The sequence below is a fragment of the Epargyreus clarus genome, unplaced genomic scaffold (assembly GCF_041222505.1).
Source record: "Epargyreus clarus isolate Ecla_fem2 unplaced genomic scaffold, WU_Ecla_fem_2.2 ptg000033l, whole genome shotgun sequence".
NCBI classification, from domain to species: domain Eukaryota; kingdom Metazoa; phylum Arthropoda; class Insecta; order Lepidoptera; family Hesperiidae; genus Epargyreus; species Epargyreus clarus.
In genome coordinates, this window is record NW_027332238.1 from 6,386,257 (window position 1) to 6,408,906 (window position 22,650).

A 22,650-nucleotide genomic window follows, 5' to 3' on the forward strand; every position below is an offset into this window, starting at 1 on the left:
TTTTAGCAGATGCGTTCATTTACCCTTTTTTCTATTCGATATATATCATAATTATCGTTCGTAAGGAGTAAACTCCAATCGTGCGTCGTAGCTGACACACACACACTTTTTTGAAAGTTTTTCTTTTTACTTTTAGTACTTATTGTTAAAGCGGCCACCATTATACATATTCCGTAAAAAATTTAAATTTCTATCTATTAAGGTTCCAGAAATAGAGCTCTATGTCAGACAGACAAACGGACAGCTTAGAAATAGGGTTCCGTTTTTACCCCTTGGGTATGGAACCCTAAAAAGTTATATAATATCAAAAACATTCCGAATTTCTGACAAATGTCATGAGAAAAAACTAGATGTTACAGCTAATGTGCCTAAATCAGTTAAAACGCAGATAGCTTGCCCATTACCTAAAGTACAAAACGAAGATTGTATCAATTTTCACCCCTTGACGTCGACCCGTGCATGCCATGATGCGTCGCCGTGTCATGAATTTACGACAAACATTGTATATTTTCAAGAAACAATATCGCTTTGCGGCACGATGTCGCTATGTGTCACGATACGTCGTCGTGTCGTAGAAAGGCATGTGTTTTAGCCCTAAGAACAAGTTTGAAAAGATGTTTCGAATTTTAACTACATAGTTAATCTGCATATTTTCTAGCTAATCTTAAGCCTAGTTAATGTGTATGCTAACGTATTCTACAATCTAACGGTAACATACACAAAATACAATAACTGTCGTGAGGTTTAGCAACTGTCACCGCATTATAAAATAATAATAAGTTTGTTTCCAAGGAAACAAGTGTTTAGGCAAAGTAGATGTTTCATTTTCGGCCATCTCATGTACATTATAACTAAAAAACACGAATAATTTGTATAATTGAAGAAAAATACACATATATTTTGATAACCTAAAGTATTCGTGTTTAAAAATATTTAAAATAAGCAATCCTCATTGAAATATTAAATATGGCGGAATACTGTCAATATCAAGTTTTCAAAACTGTCGATGTCGGGAACCTATGTGTACCCCACACATAGGTTACTATACTCTTTGGATGTCGGTAATTCTGTATTTCGCTGTTTTTGTCGTAAAGTTATTGTTACCTTAGTACTTTACAACCTGGCTTTTGTTTTGGGTATCCCGTCATTATTTCTGAATTTAATTAATTATTTATAATAATAATAACAAAACCACCTTTTAAATAGTATCTGGTTTTATAGATGTAAGTGACATGTCAAATTAAAAAAGAAGAAGTTGTCAATTTGATATGCGTAAAAGTGGATATATACATATTATAATAGTGGACTCCAATGTAAACGTTGAATAAATATGTAGGTACTGATGAGAAGATTCCTTTTTAATCCTGAATATGTTTCTGCTCTGTGCTGCTTACGATTATGGAGTGATTCTACCTTACTTGTTTACCCAGCTTATGTTTTATGGACTCTTGTGATTTTCGTGCGATCGCTGTGGATTGTGTTGACAAGGATTCAATATCATCAGGTAAAATATACATCAGTTGTTGTATTAATCGTGAAATAATCGTAAATAATTTTAAACTACAGAAGCTAATCTTTTTACATTTCTCTTTTTTAGATAATTACATTAGCAAGACAAGGACATTCTTGGGATGACAAAATAATCAGTTATTATTGCAACTGCATCGCTGGGCAACGAACCGTACTCGTAGGTAGTTGCGCTCACATTATGCCCATTGTTTGATGTTTGGGCTGAGCTCGTCACAGGATGAAAATATTGATAAGGGAAGATATTTAAAATGAATAAATAATGTATCTAAGTGAAGAGTAAGTAAAATATGATCAAATGTGTACTTAAAGTTGTTTTATTTACACACTTAAATGTTTTAACTAAAATAAATTGGTATAGAAGTACATATTTTGGTATGTTTGTTTTAAGTCAAGATTTATGAAAGTAAATATATTTAATGTTTATCAAATATAGGCCTTGTTTCTCAATACACACAATACAATGTTTATATATCTACGCCCATTCGCGTAAAAAATATATTAAAAAGTATATAATGTATATAGTAAGTTAAAATAGAATGACAGATGACATTATTACGGTAATCACTACCGCCATGATGTTTTTCCACTGTTGTGTTGCAAGTTTAAGTGTAAATTATTGTTTTTTAACAATTAAACGAACATGATTTGAAGAAAATTAACCCCCTTCTTTGCAAGTTTTCTTAATTTTTAATATAGTGTACAAAAGGTGGCCGGGAGCCCATACATTTTGAAACATCTCCTTTCGGCCTTATTGAGCATAAATAAATGTCTATGAAAATAATTTTTATATGTAAGCACATAAAAAATTACAATGTTCACAATAGAAAATCCCTAATAACTTCTAAACGGATTACCCTAATTACACAATTCCTTTTGCCCTATCCGTTTTAGACATAAACCTACCAAATGGCATTAAAGACAAACCAATATACAGGGTGTCCCGTAAGTACCACGACAAACTTGGGGAGAACATAGGTGAGGGTCTGACCTCTCTGGGAAAAAAAAAATTACCTTAATAAAAGTGTCACCCTTTTTGCACTATCAATTGTTTTAAATTTTTTGAGAAATTCAGCCCTCTTCATCTTCTTTCGTTAACTGCGTGTACAAATTTGGTGATGCAGTATTTATTTTTTCTGTTAAATACTATCAGATAGTTGGTCTATCATATTGAAATGTAAATTGGTTAAAACATGTAAAGGAACCATGAAAAAAATAGGGATATTTTTAGATTTTAATTTTATTACTATTTTTCCCTCAACTTTGACTCGTCGCGGTGAAAAAAAAAATGTACTGGACTATAAGTGTACGTTGCGCCAAAAAATATGTCCAGTTATTAGAGATTTGAAAAAGGTACCACACTTACTATTTAAAGTTGAAAAAAAAAAGTTAAGGCCGTTTTTGCATGAAAGGGACTGAAACCAACTAAAACGTAATGATCGAGTTTTTATTTAAATTACGGTTTCTACCGACTCACAACGTGTCAGGCAGTACTAAATCACATTATTACCTAGTTACACACTTAAAAATATCATTTTTCATTTGTAAAAAAACAATTTAGTAACTAACTTGCAAACAAAGTATTACAATTTATTAAGTCAATTTTTACCTACTTTGAACTGTCGTTTCGAAGTGAAACTTCGTACATGTATGTAATTTGAATGACTATACCATAATTTGATATCTTGGAACTGATCTGATGATGGAGCCAGGATATGGATGGTAGATCTCTTACCAATTTAGCCCAGACTCGAGGGATTTACTAAGAAATGAACCATGCACTTGCTGACTTCATCATCAGATCTGTTCCATTGATATCTTGGAACTGATCTGATGATGGAGCCAGGATATGGATGGTAGATCTCTTACCAATTTAGCCCAGACTCGAGGGATTTACTAAGAAATGAACCATGCACTTGCTGACTTCATCATCAGATCTGTTCCAAGATGCCAAATTATGGTATTGTCATTCAAATTACATACATGTACGAAGTTTCACTTCGAAACGACAGTTCAAAGTAGGTAAAAATTGACTTAATAAATTGTAATACTTTGTTTGCTAGTTAGTTACTAAATTGTTTTTTTACAAATGAAGAATGATATTTTTAAGTGTGTAACTAGGTAATAATGTGATTTAGTACTGCCTGACACATTGTGATTCGGTAGAAACCGTAATTTAAATAAAAACTCGATCATTACGTTTTAGTTGGTTTCAGTCCCTTTCATGCAAAAACGGCCTTAACTTTTTTTTTATCAACTTTAAATAGTAAGTGTGTACCTTTTTCAAATCTCTATTAACTGGACATATTTTTTGGCGCAACGTACACTTATAGTCCAGTACATTTTTTTTTTCACCGCGACGAGTCAAAGTTGAGGGAAAAATAGTAATAAAATTAAAATCTAAAAATATCCCTATTTTTTCATGGTTCCTTTACATGTTTTAACCAATTTCCATTTCAATATGATAGACCAACTATCTGATAGTATTTAACAGAAAAAATAAATACTGCATCACCAAATTTGTACACGCAGTTAACGAAAGAAGATGAAGAGGGCTGAATTTCTCAAAAAATCTAAAACAATTGATAGTGCAAAAACGGTGACACTTTTACTAAGGTAATTTTTTTTTCCCTGAGAGGTCAGACCCTCACCTATGTTCTCCCCAAGTTTGTCGTGGTACTTACGGGACACCCTGTATATACGAACAAAAAATCATGTTTTCAACTTACGTAATATTAGGTACGTAACATTTCAACGCAATATTACAAAAAAATAGTTAAGTTCGTTTCAAATGATTCGAAATAGGAAACTGTTATATAAATCGAGCTTAGATATCCACTTTATAACATATTCCTGCCATGATCACCAAAAATATCAGCTCCTAGTGGCTTGATAATTGATAGCTATAAAAAAACGAAAATCCACAGTTTAACGTTGAATTTAAACAACCGTCCATTGCACAATTAGGGTATTTTATTTTGCTCCATTGCTTGTACAAAACAGTTACAAACGCGTGTCAGAAATGAACTGACAGTCGCGCACGTATGCGCTCGAGTCCCCCCGAGATAACGAGTCGGTAAGTGGTGTCTACGTGTGCGTTACTCCAGCCCACTTTGTATGAAGATTGACCTGTGTTAGTTTTTATTTTGTGTTAGTACCTACCCGGAAAAAACGTGGAAATTATTATAAGAAACCTTTTTAATATAAATAATTTTAAGTATGAATTTGTTAGCGGTGAGTAAACTTACTGAAAAAGGATTTACTGTTAATTTCTTGAAAAACGGTTACACTATTAGTAACTCTATGGATATTATCATCGCAACTGGCCACAACCTAAATGGTATATATACAATTTGTCAAATCACCGATATGTAATTTGACAATGTCAAATAAATATTGGCATAGGAGACTAGCCCATATTAATCCGGAATATATGCGAATTTTAAAGAATATTATGACTGGTCTTGATAATGTGAACATTACCGACGGATATGACGACTAGTAAGAAACCATTTCCAAACCTCTGAACGCGAACGAACGATATACTGGAGATCGTACATACAGATTTATGTAGTCCCATGGAAGCTAGTTCACTCAACGGTTCAAGGTACATGTTATTATTTATCGACTATTATTCCCGAATGACACGATGAATGTTTATTTTCTAAAACATAAGAGTGAGTTTTTAAGAAATTTCAAAAATATAAAGTGTTGAAAAAGGAACTAGCAAGTCGAACAAATGTATGAGATCAGATGGTGGGACGACATTTTGTAATAGAGCTTTCAATATTTTCTTATCAACAAATGGAATTCTACATTAGAAGGCGATACTGTATACCCCTAAACAAATTGTTGTGGTTGAAACAGCTAACATAACTATTATTGTATATGCGAGAAGTCTAAAACGAATGTTATCATTATTAAATAAATATTTCATTTCATTTCAGAAGTCAGAAGTCTATTATAAATTGAAACTAATTTGAGCAAGAGCAGTAAATACTGTGGTTTATATCAAAAACCGGAGTCCGACGAAGTCAGTGAAAGATTACCAATGATTTTTGTCGGATATTCAGAAGAAAGTAAGGGATGTCGATTATTTAATACGAAGACACGTTAAATCCCAATAAATAAATAAATAAATCACAATCAGTAGAGATGTTTTTAGAAGATGTTTTTCCTGAGGATAACGGGCATAATTTCAGTTGTCAAAATAGTAACTTTTTTAGATTTAATTTATTGTCATGTTCGAATGAAAGTGATGATGAATGGCAAGATTATTTACATAACTACAAAGACTACCTAAACAATTTAATTGCCTTTAAAAAATCTGTTGTTGAGATTCAACTAGTGGAAGGTACCGGAAAGGAAAAGAGTAGAAATATCTACAAAAAGGAATGAGATGCCATCAAAAACAATGCTTGTAAAAAGATCCAAGTCTCGCCATTCAATTCTTTTACCGTAAAAAGTCTTGAGATCTATGTAATACCAAGCCGGTAATGTATGCAGTCCCTACTTAAGGGACCTTCTGTCTTAAGGTATTATCTCACTATCTAACCTAACAACATCTCATGGGACCATACCAGTATTAAAAATCTTTTATGTTCTAAATAAATCGACGTGGCAATCGTACTAATGTTACCTGTGTGATGCGATATGATAAGATGAAAACACAATGTGACTTGCAGTACGATTGCCACGTTAATTTATTTAGAACATAAAAGATTTTTAATATTGGTATGGTCCCATGAGATGTTGTTAGGTTAGATAGTGAGATAATACCTTAAGACAGAAGGTCCCTTAAGTAGGGACTGCATACATTACCGGCTTGGTATTACATAGATCTCAAGACTTTTTACGGTAAAAGAATTGAATGGCGAGACTTGGATCTTTTTACAAGCATTGTTTTTGATGGCATACGTTTTACTGCAGATAGTAATTCACAATGGCAGCATTTTTACCACGCTTTTATTAGCTTGGGTTGTATGTATGTATGTAACGGAATCTTTAAACTCAATTTTTACACACTTGAAAGGTGAATTTTGAACAATTACCAAGAATCGATGACAATACACGATTTTAATAATTTTACCTCATTCAACTCATCAGGATCGTCAGGAATCAGGATTAACGATTTCCTTGGCGTTGGCTTGGCCTTTCTTTAGCGTGGTTTTTAGTTTTTAAACTATTATTTATTATTTATCTCTTACTCGCTCTCTCTATACGAAAAGAAGATGAGACAAAACCACTATTTTGGACTACATTCTTATTGAAAAAAAAAATGTTCATTAATTCTCCTTTTTGGGTAAAAATAAAACTACACGAATAACATCATAATATAATATATTTTCTTCAACTGCAATATTTACATAATAAATATACAAAATTTACGCTTGTTAAGCTTTCAACAGTAAACTTCGTCCAAAAGCTATATAACCACTCTTCTAACACCCATTATTAATAATCAATCCATCAAATACCTACCAAGGATCGAAGTTTAATTATTTCTAGTATCATTCGAACATATCTTATACATCGATCGCCATATCGATCTATGGTTGGCAAAACAATGGATAGATTGATTAATATAAACGGGAGTGAGACAGGCATTATTTTATTTCCCGAAATGTCTGAAAAATGCATCTGTTACCAACTATAAAGACGCAAATGTTCTAAGCTGCAAAGCCCTTTATAACATTAACTTCAGTCTTGTAAAACAGCTTTACACTTACAAGCATCATATAGTTGATTATAGCCCGCGCCAAACTGCTAGTCCGCTCTGAAGTTGCGAGCAGGTGTAGTCATACAATTTGCTATGGCGACACGATTCATTTCTATATTCAGAGCGGACTAGCAGTTTTACGCGAACTATACATCTTTATTGCTATCAAATTAAGTTTTTATTGTCTCCGAGGTTTTATTTTTACTAAACGCATTCGGAATGATTACATATGGTTACTTAACCGTTGTAACAATAATAAATAAAATATGTTCAATATAATAAATACAATGTCTATTTGAAATATATAATATTTTAAAATATGTAATATTTTTTTTATGTTTGAAAAATAAATATATAGAACAGATTAAGAAGTACGATTGAGCGTCATGTGACGTCATAATGTTATATAACGAAATATGAAACGTACGAAGCGTCGCAGTCATGCGACAAAATTATAATGATCTGTGACGTCACAACCCTCAACGTTCTTGCAATTCCAAGTAGAAAAAATATGTAATTTTTTACAATGCTCATATTAGTGTGACCTGTATGTATGTAACGGAATTTTTAAACTCGATTTTTACCAACTTTGAACGGTCATTTTTCACTAAAATTAAAGACCACTTTTTTTAAATAAAATCAATGAGAGGCTTATAAAATCAACATTTGAAAATTTCCAAAACTAATCCTGAAAACTGTCAAGTAGCCAATTATATATTATTATTCTTTTTTTGGTCGGATTTCAGCCAAGCTTTACATTCGCTCAAAGATTACATCTCATATTCTTCGTCTTCCTTCTTCTGTCTTCTCCATCTTCAGCTGTCTTCCTCATAACCTTCTGTTTTCATGTCATTAAGGCCCAGTTCCTCATTCTGCTCGAAGGAACGCTCGTAGTGGGTTACCTTCAGACCTGATAACAGAACATGGATTTATATATTGAGAAATTTTTCAGAAATAGACTGATATACGAGTAGGTAGACATAGTATGAAGGAAGCGAGTCTTTATAATATAGGAGTAGCAGACAATGGTAAGCTACTGCCGTATGGACATCTGTAATCAACCTCAGATAGGATTAGATTCCTACCGAGGTCCGCAACAGATGCGCCGCTACCCCTGAAAATTAAGTTGAAACCCCTCGGACAAGTATATCTCCTTTACTTAACTTTAAAACAGCAGCGCTTAACACTGCTGTTATTAGAAATAACTAGGAATTCTAATCCTATCCGGGGTTGATTATAGATGTCCATACGGCAGTAGTCCCTATCTTCAGGTGAAAAGCATGTGTTGTTACTCTTATGTTATAAAAATAAAGAATAGTTAAAAATAACTATTAAGCACGTTTTTATTTTATTGCTAATAATCGAACTAAAATCTAGAAAATAATTATTATAATAAAATTTAAGCTATTAAAATAATAATTCAATTCTGAGTAAAAAGCGTGGGGTGCTTGATATTTTAAATGTTACAATCATTCTATTGGCAATTATCTACGAGAGAATAGTTATGAACCGTAGTAAAATGCACTTTTTTAAACTATTATATATTTTTAATTTTTTAGTGTATGACAATCTCAAAAATTGGGGAATTATACATACATACATACATTTTTTTAACATATAGTTGTAGCAGACGAGCACGCAGTCCACCTGATGGTAAGTGGCTACTGCCGCCCATGGACATCCGTAATCAACCCCAGATAGGATTAGATATTTCTACCTGAGGTCGGCCACAGATGCGCCGCTACCCCTGAGGACTAAGCTGGAACGCCTCGGAAAAGTCTGTCTCCCTTACCACACCCTTCAAAACGGAACACAGCAACGCTTACCATTGCTGTTATAACAGAAATAGGTGTGGAGGTGGTGCCGCTGGAGTCAAATCACAAAGGGTTCTACCACCTTCAAACACCTTCATACATACAAACCAAGCTAATAAAAGCGTGTTAAAAACAGCAACCCTACACTGCTGTTATAACAGAAATAATAGTAGTAGTACAGTAGTAGAGAGTACCACAAAGGTTTCTACCATGTAAATGATTAGAGTTGAAGGTGGTAGAACCCTTTGTGGTTCGACTCCGGCAGCACCATCACCACACCTATTTCTACCTAATAACAGCAGTGTTAGGCGCTGCTGTGTTCCGGTTTGAAGGGTGTGGTAAGGGAGACAGACTTTTCCGAGGCGTTCCTGCTTAGTCCTCAGGGGTAGCGGCGCATCTGTGGCCGACCTCAGGTAGGAATATCTAATCCTATCTGGGGTTGATTACAGATGTCCATGGGCGGCAGTAGCCACTTACCATCAGGTGGACTGCATGCTCGTCTGCTACTCTTATATTATAAAAAAAAAAAAAAATTGCAACATACCGTCATCATACTTGGCGGGGTCATCGCTGAGATTCTGAACGTACGAGTTGCCGGCCGGGTCGTCCAGTATCAGTGTGATGGCGCGCTGACCCTCTAACACCTCCTCCACTTTATCTATGAACCTACACGAAAAATATATTCGTTTATTTTTTATAAATACTTTATTAACACGTCTTGCTAGGTTTAGTATTACTGAAAGAGATGGCAAGAAGATATTTTACTAGACAAATTTTATGGTGTCAATATTTATCTGTGGGGTTTGTCCTCAATTATTCACATCATTTTTCTTACAGACTCGTCTCTCTGTCACACATTATTACACACATGTATGTATGTAATAACATACAAGTATATTTTAAGTATTTTACCTTTCTAGCGCGTTGCTACTGGGCAGGGGCGCATCCCCCAGCGCCGGGGCGGCCCGCAGCTGGGTGATAGCAGCTTGTAGTAACCCTTCAGGGGTGGTGAACCGCCCGCCCAGCGCCCGCCCGCCCACCTCCATCTCCAGCTCCGGGATGCTCAGGCTGCATGTCTCTGACTGGTAACAACCATATGCAATTACGAGCTTTTGCCCGCGGCTTCGCTCGCGTTACGAAGTAACATCTTCATCCCCTATTTTATTCCCTTGGGCGTAGAATTGATCAAAATCCTTTCTTAGCGGATGCCTACGTCATAACATCTACCTGCATGCCAAATTTCAGCCCGATCCGTCCAGTGGTTTGGGCTGTGCGTTGATAGATCACTATGTTTTACCTTTGAGTTATATACAGGGTGAATTTTTAAAACGGGCCTTCAGGGCCAAATCCGAAACTATAAGGATTAGCGAAAAATGCTGAGAGGAGTTACGAGGCCGATTTTGATAAAAACTAAAACTGCATCATTACTTTTTTAAAATAACTTTTTCCCTAGCCGGGAATCGAACGAGTTCATTTTGAAAAAAAATACACCCTCTATATTATTCCACTATCTGATAGTGTTGCTTATAAGGATCAAAATCTGGGAAGTAATGATAAATGACTAACTAAAGGAAAAGCCTCAATTTTAAGAAAATACATATTTTTTTATATTAATTTGGCAGTTAAGTTCCCGCCATTCATCAATTTAAACATTTCGCGTATTAACAATTTTTTGGCTCAATGTTTCAAATCATTCGAAATGGACGTTTTGTTCTTCAAGAATTTATATTTTTATGTCCGACTTAGTTAAGGTTACTTTTAGGACCATTGTAATACTCGTAGATTTAACTTGCTATGGGCCGAGTTTCGCTTAATACAGATGTAAGATTGACAATTTGCGAGAATGTCTTTTTCGAGTCAAATCCGAGTGATAACTAAACAAAGAGATATAGAAAATTATATTTACTGTTGAAACGTAGTTATAAACAACAAACAATAACAATTGACTATTTAATCACTTATCTATTTTTATTAAAAAATAAATCCTAAAAACGGCGGTAATTTACTTGCCAAACTATTACTTACTCATACTAAGCCGTATGTCACGGTTATAACATCGAATAATTAGTTAATTAACCAACAAATTCTTCAATGGTATGACTTACGTATGTTTCTAAAGAATTACACATAAATCATTTGTTATGTATAATCCTTAAGGATTAGTATGACAATGTATGGAAAAATATGTATTTTCTTCAAAATTTTCCTTTTCCTTTTATTTGTCACATTACATTACTTCCCAGAATTTGATCCTTATAAGCGACACTATCAGATGGTGGAATAATATAAAGGGTGTATTTTAAAAAAAAATGAACTCGTTCGATTCCCGGCTAGGGAAAAAGATATTTTAAAAAACTAATGATGCAGTTTTAGTTTTTATCAAAATCGGCCTCGTAACTCCTTTCAGCATTTTTCGCTAATCTTTATAGTTTCGGATTTGGCCCTGAAGGCCCGTTTTAAAAATTCACCCTGTATATTTAGATTTAGATTATTTATTAGAGTTCAGTACAGAAATTGTACAAACGTGACACTATTACTTCTCCACTGTCTGGCCATTTGTAGAAAGGTGGTAGGACCCGCTTTAGTTCGACTCCAGCAGCACCCCGTAACTATTTCTGTTATAACAGAAGTGTTAAGCGCTGCTCTGTTCTGGTTTGAAGGGTGTGATAAGCGAGATAGACTTTTCCGAGGCGTTCCAGCTTAGTCCTCAGGCGTAGCGGCGCATCTGTGGCCGACCTCAGGTAGGAATATCTAATCCTATCTGGGGTTAATTACAGATGTCCATGGGCGGCAGTAGCCACTTACCATCAGGTGGACTGCATGCTCGTCTGCTACTCTTATATTATAAAAAAAAAAAAAAATAGTTAAGTTGGAATAAGTAGCAAAAAAGCATTCCACCTGATGGTAAGTGACTACTGCAATCCATAGACATCTGTAATCAACCTCATATAAGACTAGGTAGTCCTGTCTTAGGTAGGCACCACAGATGCTCCGCTACCCCTGATGACTAAGCTGGAAAACCTCGGATAAGTATGTCACCCTTACCACACCCTTCAAACCAGCAGAAAAGATATGACGGTGGTGCCCTGGTGTCGAACCATAACGATTTAGCATTCTACACAACCTTGAGAAATATTTTTTAACAAAATCTACGGCATATAAAATAATTTCCGTCACAATAAATATAACATCTTCATAAAAATACATAGAAAAATTGTTTTAAATAACACATACCTTCAGAATGTCCCTTGAAAAGTCTTCCTTACTCGCGATCCGAACCTCGAACCGCACTCCCTTCTCCTCCACACCACCACCAGACTTAACCTTTAAACAAGATTAAAATTATTCATCATCTACCCATTACTGTCCCACTGCTGGGCACGTCTCCTCTCATAATGAGAAGGATTAGGCCATAGTCAGCCGCGCTGGCCAAGTGCGTATTGGTAGACTTCACATACTTTTAAGATTTATTTTTTATAAATCTCTCAGGTATGCAGGTTTCCTCACGATGTTTTCCTTCACCGTTTAAGCAAGTGATAATTAATTCCTAATACTAAGAAAAATCTGATGGGATTGAATCTCGGACTCTTCGATCAAGAGGATGAGTTTCTTAACCACTGTTTTATTAAAATTATTATTAACACATTAATTTAAAGTTACAATGAATTTTTCAAAATTATATTACTTAAAATATGACTCACTTCATTGGTCCTGTGTCCACATGCGTCACACAGTGTTGCCATTATCACCACCTCCTTGAAATGGGGTATTTCTGAAAATAAACATATAACAATGAATAAAAAAATGTGAGCCGTCACGGGACGCCTGGCAGATGTGAAACATCGACATTATTTTGTAAAAGTAATATGCAGAAAAGAACATATTGTGATAGGAACTAAATATGTCATAATGATAAAATAAAATATTACGATTTTTTTCCAGATAACGATGACTATTTATTGAATTCGATTGCGCATGGCGACGCGTCGCCACACCGTACACACTACTGCATATAGATATATATACCATCGTATAGCGTGGCGACGCGCCGCCACGGCATGCGTCGCCACGCCAGAAATCGGTTTTACGTGCGGCTATAGATGTTTCACATCAAAATTTAAAATCATAAAAGCGAAAAGAAAACCATGTAAAGACAAGAAATAATCCTAAAACAAGAAATATAAGGGAGTCAGGGGGTCACACGGGGGACGGGAGGACTGAGTTACTAACTTAGCTTAAGGCACGATGCTCCACGGTTGACACTCAAACTTAGTTACCTTCATAATATGTCAGTTTGTGTCTTAATTGGCCTTGACTGGTCCACTCTGGCCCATACTGGACCACACTGACCCAAGCTATCCCATCTTGAACCTACTATACTCACTGGTGACCTTAACACACCAATTTTCTCTACTAACTGGCCTATCGTGGGGCATAATGGCCCACGCTGGCCCATTGTCGCCCACACTATCCTCTTAAAAACCAACAGTACTCACTAGAGACCATTATTAAGCCAATCATTACTACTATCTAGCCTACCATGGCCCACGTTGGTCCACGCTGCTTCATGTTTGTCTATTACGCATCACTCACGCATCAACTACCTTCCTCATGACCTAAATATACCAATAATTCCTACAAACTGGCCGACAGTGGCCCAGCGTGGCCCACGCAGCCCCACACTGGCGCTGATGATGAAGGTGGTAGAACCCTTTGTGGTTTGACTCCGGCGGCACCACCGCCACACCTATTTCTACCTAATAACAGCAGTGTTAGGCGCTGCTGTGTTCCGGTTTGAAGGGTGTGGTAAGGGAGACAGACTTTTCCGAGGCGTTCCTGCTTAGTCCTCAGGGATAGCGGCGCATCTGTGGCCGACCTCAGGTAAGAATATCTAATTCTATCTGGGGTTGATTACGGATGTCCATGGGCGGCAGTAGCCACTTACCATCAGGTGCATGCGCGTCTGCTACTCCTATATTATAAAATAAAAAAACACGCTGACCGATCACGCACCAACTACACTCACTACATCTCCCAATACCCTGGCCGGCAGTGGCCCAGCGTGGCCCACGCTACTCACTAGTGAGCTTCATGTTGGTAGTGGCTGGTGCATTGCACTCGGGACAGTTGGTGCTGAAGTGGAGCACCTCGTCCCCGGACAGCTGCTCGAAGGTGAACTGCCGGGGGTCCGCTGGAGTCAGGGCGCCGGGGAGCGACTCCACGGGGCTTAGGACCTGAGGGTAGTAGAGTTATATGATGCTATTGTATAATATAGGAGTAGCAGACGAGCATGCTCCACCTGCTGGTAAGCTTCTGCCGTATGGACATCTGTGATCAACCCTGGGTAAGATTAGATTCCGACCGGAGGTCGGTCACGGATGCGCCGCTACCCTTGAAGACTAAGAGAGAACGAAGGAAATTTATTATGATTGTGAGAAACAAAGGGAGAGTAGAAGGAGATAGAAGTATATGTGTATATGTGTGTGTGTACGAAGGACGTAACAGAGGGAGGGGGTGGGGGGATGAAAGAGAGAACAAAAGAAATTAAGAGTTTTTGTAAGGTTTTGTAACCAATTCCATATAGAACAGGTTCTCATCTCTCTCTCTTCATCAATGGCTTGCCTCCTCAAGACTAAGTTGGGGAACTAGACTTACTATATGGCTTTGCTTTTGAAAGAATTCTGTAGGAAAGGAAGCAATGACATGACAAGGATGGAAGAGAGGTGAGAAAAAATATATTTTTAAGGCCTTTAAGGAAAAAAGTAGGGGACTCCATTTTTCGTGCAGAAAAAGCTCAAAAGACACCATATTATACAGTTTAAAAACTAAAAACCACGCTAAAATCGCACAAGGAAAATCGTTAATCCTGATTCCTGACGATCCTGATGAGGTGAATGGGATAAAATTATTAAAATCGTGTATTGTCATCGGTTCTTGATAACTGTAGAAAATTTTAAATTAATCGAGACTGTTCAAAGTGGGTAAAAATCGAGTTCAAAGATTCCGTTACATACATATATACATACAGGTCAATCTAATAAAGGCGTGATAAAAATACACATTTATTTAACCTGACATAGATACAAAGATAATATCACGACTTGACGACCCGCGTGGCGGAGCGGTCACCATGCCGGTCTGACGGGAAGAGGGTCCCGGGTTCGATCCCCGGCCAGACAGATATCTAAATGATGAATTTAGATTTCTGTTTCTAGGTCTGGGTGTTTGTGTATTTGTCTCTGTGTGTGTCCATAGCACCCACGATACAGGGAATCCTAGTGTGGGGCTGTGAGTGTAGAAAGCGTTTTTTTTATTTTATTTCGTATAATATTAGCATCATGAACATACCTCCTCCTAGCACAGTTTCGTTTTAGTGCGCATGTAACAGAGTGGACATATTTTTAGTGAAAACTATATTGATTTTAGCAAAAGCAAGTAGGCGGTAAGCCTCTGCCTCTTTGTAAAGAGAGTCTAGCCCAGCGGTTACTATCCCTCTAATGAATTTTGGAGAATTTAGCATTAATATGAAAAATAACACGCAATCTCTCTAACGTTGTATTATTATTATAGCGTGCTATTAGCTAGTAACGAATAAAATAGCACGCGATTTTCCTAACGTTATATAGCAGATATAGCACGCTTTTTCCTATCGTTATATAGCAGACATAGCGCGATATAATATAAATAGTCATATTAGCTAGTCACTAATAAAATAATATGTTATATAGAGGAATTGATATAGCACGCTATAATATAAATTAGCCACTGACACTAAAAAATAGCACGCGATTTTCCTACTCAATATCGTCAGTCATCAACAGCATCAATTATATAGCGCACACAGCGCGCTATGCTAGCGCGATCAGCTACAATAGCATCTATAGCACACTATAACGCTCCGACAGTAGTTACACCAACCTCGTCATGTGTGAAAATACCGAGCTGGTGGTCCTCCTCTTTTGTGCGCTTGAAGTCCCTCCTCTCGCAGCGAGGGTCCCGCCTGGGGATCTCTGGGTTCTCCACGAAGCAGTTACCTGGGGAAAGTGGATTTTTTTCATGAAATTGTATCAAATACATATGAGTATCTGATTATAAGGGGATACTACCGCCCGTGGACATCTGTAATTAATTCCATATACCGATCACAGATGCCAGATCTGAGAATTAGGTATCCACATGAACACATACAAACACAACTGCTTCATATTTCTAAAGTGGTACAACTCTCTGTGGTTCGACTCCCGCGGCACCACCGTTACACCTATTTCTGCCTCATAATAGCAGTGTTAAGCGCTGCTGTGTTCTGGTTTGAAGTATGTAATAAGGGAGACACACTTATTCGAGGCGTTTCGCGATATGTGGCTCACCTCAGGTAGGAATCTAATCTTATATGTAATTGAATACAGGTGTCCATGGTCTGCAGCAGCCACTGGTGGACTGCATGCTCATCTGCTATTCCTATATTATAAAAAAAAATAAACAAAATTCATATAAACCCACCACTAATATCAGTGAGCTCGAGCGTCCATGTCTTGTCCAGTGCCCGGAGAGCTTGCAGTCGCTGCAGGAAGCAGTCGATCTGCTCCGCGGCGGCGGGGTGCTCCGCCCTGCGCGCCGCCTGGTCCTGCGCCAGCCCCGCCATAGCACGGGCCACTATACCCTCCACTGTTGTTATCTCTGTAAAAATTGTAATGAGAAATTAATATAAAATCAGTGATAGCCTAGTGGTTAAGAAACGCGGCCTCTCGATCGAGGGGTCCGAGGTTCAAATCCCAGGCACGCATCTCTGATTATTCGAAGTTATGTGCGTATTAGAAATTAATTATCACTTGCTTAAACGGTGAAGGAAAACATCGTAAGGAAACCAGCATACCTGAGAGATTTATAAAAAAAAAGTGTGTGTGTGTCAGCTACGACGCACGATTGGAGTTTACTCCTTACGAACGATAATTATGATATATATCGAATAGAAAATACCAATTAACCGCATCCATGTGTTTTTTGGATTCTTCTTCATTATCATCTAAATCAATTTCTTGCATATTTTCAAATATTTTTTCAACTTTAATCACTTGATGATTTGTTTAATAGTACATACAAATACACGTATCAATGCATAGAAGTACAAGAAAACTTTAAAATCAAAACATTAAAACTTGATGGTTAGGTTGCTGTTTATGTACGTTGTATATAGATGTATATATGGGCGCATGGGTATAATAGCGCCATCTAGTGGCAAGTTTTATAAATTGTAAGTTTGCAGGTTTATCAATCTATGTATTTTGGTTCCAAATATTATAATGGTAACTTAATATAATTGTTTATATTAAAGTAAATTTTAATATAATATAATTATTTATATTTAAAACAATGTTAAACGTTTTATAACTTAAAACTTAATAATTATAATTTCTTTGCCATCTATAAAATATCCTTGTTGCAATTTACGGATGCAATTTATATGAGACTCAATAAACATGTTATTATATGTAATTTGGATTGTTTCTGAATGTTTTATAATTCTAGAATTCATTTAAAACGTATTGCTAATTTTATATAACTTATTTTGAACATAATTCATTAGCAATAATTCTGTAATAAATATTAAATAATACTGTTTTGATTTTGCCCGTTTATCGTTGATAGATGGTGCTGATCAATAATGCATCCATTTTTATAAGTTAAATTAATATATCAGTAACTTACAAAAGCCTCTTTATGTTAAAAACTTATTTTGCTAATATTATATCTTATTCAATTGCTTACTGATTTTATATGTTACTCTTCTTTAAAAACGTTCTTAAAAGATTGTTAATCATATTATGGCGCCAATGTTTATATTTTTCACAGTATTTATAAATGATCAAACCTATAACTTAATTTATGCAAAAATGTAAACAAATTAGTTAATGACGTTTTAATGTTTTATATATTGCTAATTATTTTTATTGTAATAATTACTTTCATATGGGATTTGAACTTACTGTATTTTAAATTAATAAAAGCACTCTTGATTCATATTTTGGTTAAAAACGCTACTTCCTTTTTGAGAGGATATGATGATTGTAATAAAAAGGAGGGATTGTAATGGATCATTAATATATTCGTATTTGGCTTATTTTAAATTATCTATGTTTTATTTGTGGCTAAAAATACTTTTAATATGTAGTCTGTGAACCTATTTTACCGATACAACGCATTCCTTCACGTCACTAGTACAAAAAAATAAAATTATGACATTTCTATTCAGTGACTTCACTGGTGTTGCGCGTAAAGTGTGTGTTCAATATTCAAATTTGTGTTCAATATTCAAATAATTTGTATATGATAGTTCCGTAATATTAAACTAGATGGCGTTGCTAAAACAGCTGTTGAATCACGCTGTTGAGAACCTTTCGTAGATACTATAAGAGGCCCCTTGTAAATTTATTAATATCTATTCAGTGGAACATATAAGTGTGTTTTTTATTCAAGTGTGGTTAGTAACAACCCCTCAGCCCCCTCACCTCTCTCCGAATTCGAACAGTGTGTGGATATATATGTTTGTCTCTTTCTACGTTACACTTCAACTTTTCGTATTACACTTGATTTTACTCCTCATAAAATTTCCGTACCGGGCCTTATAACTCAAATCGTTTCTTAAGGAGTAAACTCCAAAAAAAATCTTAAAGGTATGTGAAGTCTACCAATACGCACTTGTCCAGCGCGGTGGACTATGTCCTAATCCTTCTCATTCTGAGAGGAGACCCGTGCCCAGCAGTGGGACAGTAATGGGTTGATGATGATGATGATGAATATAAAATCAAAAGTTGGAACCCTCTGTGGTTCAACTCTGGCAGCATCATCTACATCTGATGCTGCCAAATAACAGCAGTGTTGACCGCTTATTGAAGGGTGTGGTAAGGAAGATATATTTTTCCGAGGCTTTCCTTTAAACCATAGGAGTAGCGGCGCATCTGTGTCCAATCACAGGTAGGCTCAGAATCTTTTCTGGAATTGATTACAGATGTCCATGGGCGACAGTATCCATGTATCCAGTATCCATACCATAAGGTGGACTGCATGCTCGTCTGCTACTCCTACCTATATGGTGTATATAGGTGTGGCGGTGGTGCTGCCAGAGTCGAACCACACAGTGTTCTACCACCTTCAAAAATCAATCAAATCAAAAGAATGAAACGTCTCAATCTCAAGAGAAATCACAAAACTATTTACACTTTTGAAGGCAGATGAAACTCCTAGCTTCCTGGGTCAATAACTATAACTTTTAGAAGGTGGTAGAACCCTTTGTGGTTCGACTCCGGCGGCACCACGGCCACACCTATTTCTACCTAATAACAGCAGTGTTAGGCGCTGCTGTGTTCTGGTTTGAAGGGTGTGGTAAGGGAGATAGACTTTACCGAGGCGTTCCAGCTTAGTCCTCAGGGGTAGCAGTGCATCTATGACCGACCTCAGGTAGGAATATCTAATCCCAACTGGGGTTGATTACAGACGTCCATGGGCGGCAGTAGCCACTTACCATCAGGTGGACTGCATGCTCGTCTGCTACCCCTTAAATTTAAAAAAAAAAAACTCATCTGCCTACTATTGAAGTGTTGGCAACTTTGATATTAATTATTACTCAAGTTACCTCCTTTCTGACTCTGTGCTGGTATCTCGAAGTCCAGCTCCGGTATCCTGACGCTGGTGTAGTCGCTCTTCACCACCTGCCGGTTCAGGTCCTCCGGCAACTCCACACGAAGCTTCCATCTGTTGTAGAATTAAATCTGTTAGTATTTCATTAAGTGATTTTTATTTTATTTTTTGTGTGTATTTTTTTATTCGTTTGTCTCCTAACAACAATATTGAAGTTACTTTTGTAGTGTGGCATTTTTATAACAGATATTGGTTTTTTTCTGATTAGTTAGTAGTGCCACATTATTGTACTATTTGCAATGGCAATTTTTGATATCATTTTAGACCTGAGTTTTTTATGTTTACTGGCGTGGTAAGAGTGTATCCCAGAAAGTGTAATGCAAGTGTAAGGAAAAGCACTATGCATACCATATCGCGTGCTTAAAGGTAAAAGGGCCTATAGCTAAGGGTTAATAGGGATTTATGCTGAAAGGGCACATAAATTTTTTTTTTTTGCCATTCGGTTTGAATTTTTCTGAAACGTAAAAAATTTTTACGTTTCAGATAATTTCAAACCGAACTAAAAATTTTTTACGTTTCAGATATTTCAAACCGAATGGCAAAAAAAAATTTTTTTATGTGCCCTTTCAGCATAAATCCCTATTAACCCTTAGCTATAGGCCCTTTTACCTTTAAGCACGCGATATTTGACTTTTTCTCCAAAATCTTTTTGTGAACTCTTGATAATGTTTAAATAAATTCTATAAATTCTATAGGTTGCTTCTTTCAAACTGAGATTAGAATTCCAGGTATTCCGATTTTCTTAATATATTATTTTTTTGTTAATTTACACCTATTAATGATAATGACAGAAACATTTCCTTCAATTACTTCGGATTTCATTCAGTTAATTAAATTCCTGTTGACAAAACACAACATACTTAATGCCCAGCTCCGCGTAAGCACCACCAGGCTGGATCTCGTTGTTCTCGTAGCCACATTCCTCACAAGAGAAGGACATGAGCACCACATTCTTGTAGTGCGGGATACGCGTGAGCAGGAGACGAGTTTGACCCTGGAATATAATATAGAGAAATTATTCATACATACTTTTACATGGCTCAGCAGCCCGAAATTGTATAACATTGTCTCATCCAATATACCTCAGAGCCTGAAGTCTAAGATTCGATCGTTCGAGAAATGTGACGCCTGTGATGACGTATGATACTGAGATGTGGTCTTTCACTGCGAGTCAAATACAAAGACTTAAAGTCGTTCAGCAATATGGAGAGCGCTATACTTGGGATGTTCCTACGCAACAGAATCCATAACTATGAAATCCATTGGAGAACGAAACTTCACAACAGCTCTCATAAGTAGTAAGCTGGAGTGGTCACACAATTCTTGGACCAACAACTGATGGGATAAGAAGGTCCTGAAATGGATACCACAGCTGGGTAAAATGAGCACAGGTCCCTCGACCAAGTGGACTGATGACCTGAAGACAGGGGGAAACCACCATTGAGACAACTCAGACCATTGGATCAGAGTCATGTCAATTATTATAAATCCGTATAATAATGTAGTGTAATCCATAGCAATGTAATCCTTATAGTATTTAGGCAGTGATAGCCTAGTGGTTAAGAAACTCGGCATCTCGACAGAGGGGTCCGAGGTTCAAATCCCAGGCACGCACCTCTGATTTTTCGAAATTATGTCCGCATTAGTAATTACTTATCACTCGCTAAAACGGTGAAGGAAAACATCGTGGGAAACCTGCACACTTGACAGATTTAAGAAAAAAAAGTCTCAAAGGTATGTGAAGTCTACCAATACGCACTTGTCCAGTGCTGTGGACTATGACCTCATTCTTCTAATTCTGAGAGGAGACCCGTGCCCAGCAGTGGGACTATAATGGGTTGATGATCATGATGATGATGATGATAGTAATGTATATTCCACACCCATAGGGAAGAAATACATATTCAATTTATCACTGAACTCGTAGCCAACATCCATTTGAAAATAAGGCTGTGAAAATAAGATCATGCAGTTCGCCAGACGGTAAGTGGTGACTGCTGCAAATGGACATCTGCAACCAACTATATACAGAACCACTGTGTTCCACCTGATGCCGATCACAGAGACATTATTACTCAATCCATTTTTTTTCCATGCCGCACAGAATTTGCAGGTTATATGAAAACATGATTAATAACCAAAAAATCCTAATTCTATACTAAAGAACACTGTTAAACCGCAAAATGTACAAAATCTTTGCTAAAAAACGCTTCAAACCTTCGAAACAATGAAAACAGTAACACTGTATAATATGCCGCATAAACAAAGTTTAGTAACTTCGAGAACATTCGTAAGTAAATACGTACATTAGCGTGACAATTTACGCAGAAGGACTCAATCTCCGTCACTTCTGGGTCCGGGTCGTCAGCGCTGAGGTCCCTGAATACCGGCTTCTGCTCCGTTGTGCACATTTTTACAGAAATTTAAGAAAATTTCAATCAATAATGAAATCGTATACTGCAATACTGCAAATCAACTGCTGCATGCAATTTGACATAAGCACAGACTGTCTATGGAACATAAATGACGTTTGTCATAATGATACAAACAGATTAAATATTACATCACTTATTAATCACAGACTACAAAAGGAGTGTCGATTAATGTTTAAAATATGCTTTAAGGGTCTTCAGTTCCTTTCTTTCAGCGTACACTTATGTACTTTTCACTAATCAAGTTATAATTAAATAGTACCCCATAATTTTAATCCGTTTTAAGTGATTACCTAGAGCGCTTTTACCGAAACAGAAATATCCTCAATGACACTCTTTACACGATAAAACTTGCATCTTCATTTTTATCTTCTCACCCGAAATAAAATCTCATCAGGGGATTACTAATATAACTCTGTTAAAAAAGAAAAGAACATTAAAATGACAGACTGGTATTTGGCCA

The 22,650-nt window shown here is 36.5% G+C and overlaps 1 protein-coding gene and 1 long non-coding RNA gene across 2 annotated transcripts; one reads left to right on the plus strand and one right to left on the minus strand.

Annotated features, from left to right (window-relative positions):
- Positions 1–615: 615 nt before the first annotated feature.
- Positions 616–1,832, plus strand: LOC140755474 (uncharacterized). The gene is made up of 2 exons (XR_012103779.1): positions 616–1,504; positions 1,598–1,832. It is a non-coding gene; the product is annotated as an uncharacterized LOC140755474 (long non-coding RNA).
- Positions 1,833–6,850: 5,018 nt separating this feature from the next.
- On the minus strand, positions 6,851–22,270 carry Zpr1 (zinc finger protein Zpr1). Its single transcript, XM_073090948.1, has 11 exons — positions 22,062–22,270; positions 20,616–20,749; positions 19,691–19,809; positions 16,561–16,737; positions 15,979–16,094; positions 14,141–14,294; positions 12,762–12,832; positions 12,295–12,384; positions 9,973–10,142; positions 9,605–9,726; positions 6,851–8,156 (listed from the first exon to the last, which is right to left on the minus strand). The coding sequence occupies exons 1-11, from the start codon at positions 22,164–22,166 to the stop codon at positions 8,062–8,064; spliced, it is 1,353 nt and encodes a 450-aa protein (XP_072947049.1). The 5' UTR covers positions 22,167–22,270; the 3' UTR covers positions 6,851–8,061.
- Between the last annotated feature and the right edge of the window lie 380 nt (positions 22,271–22,650).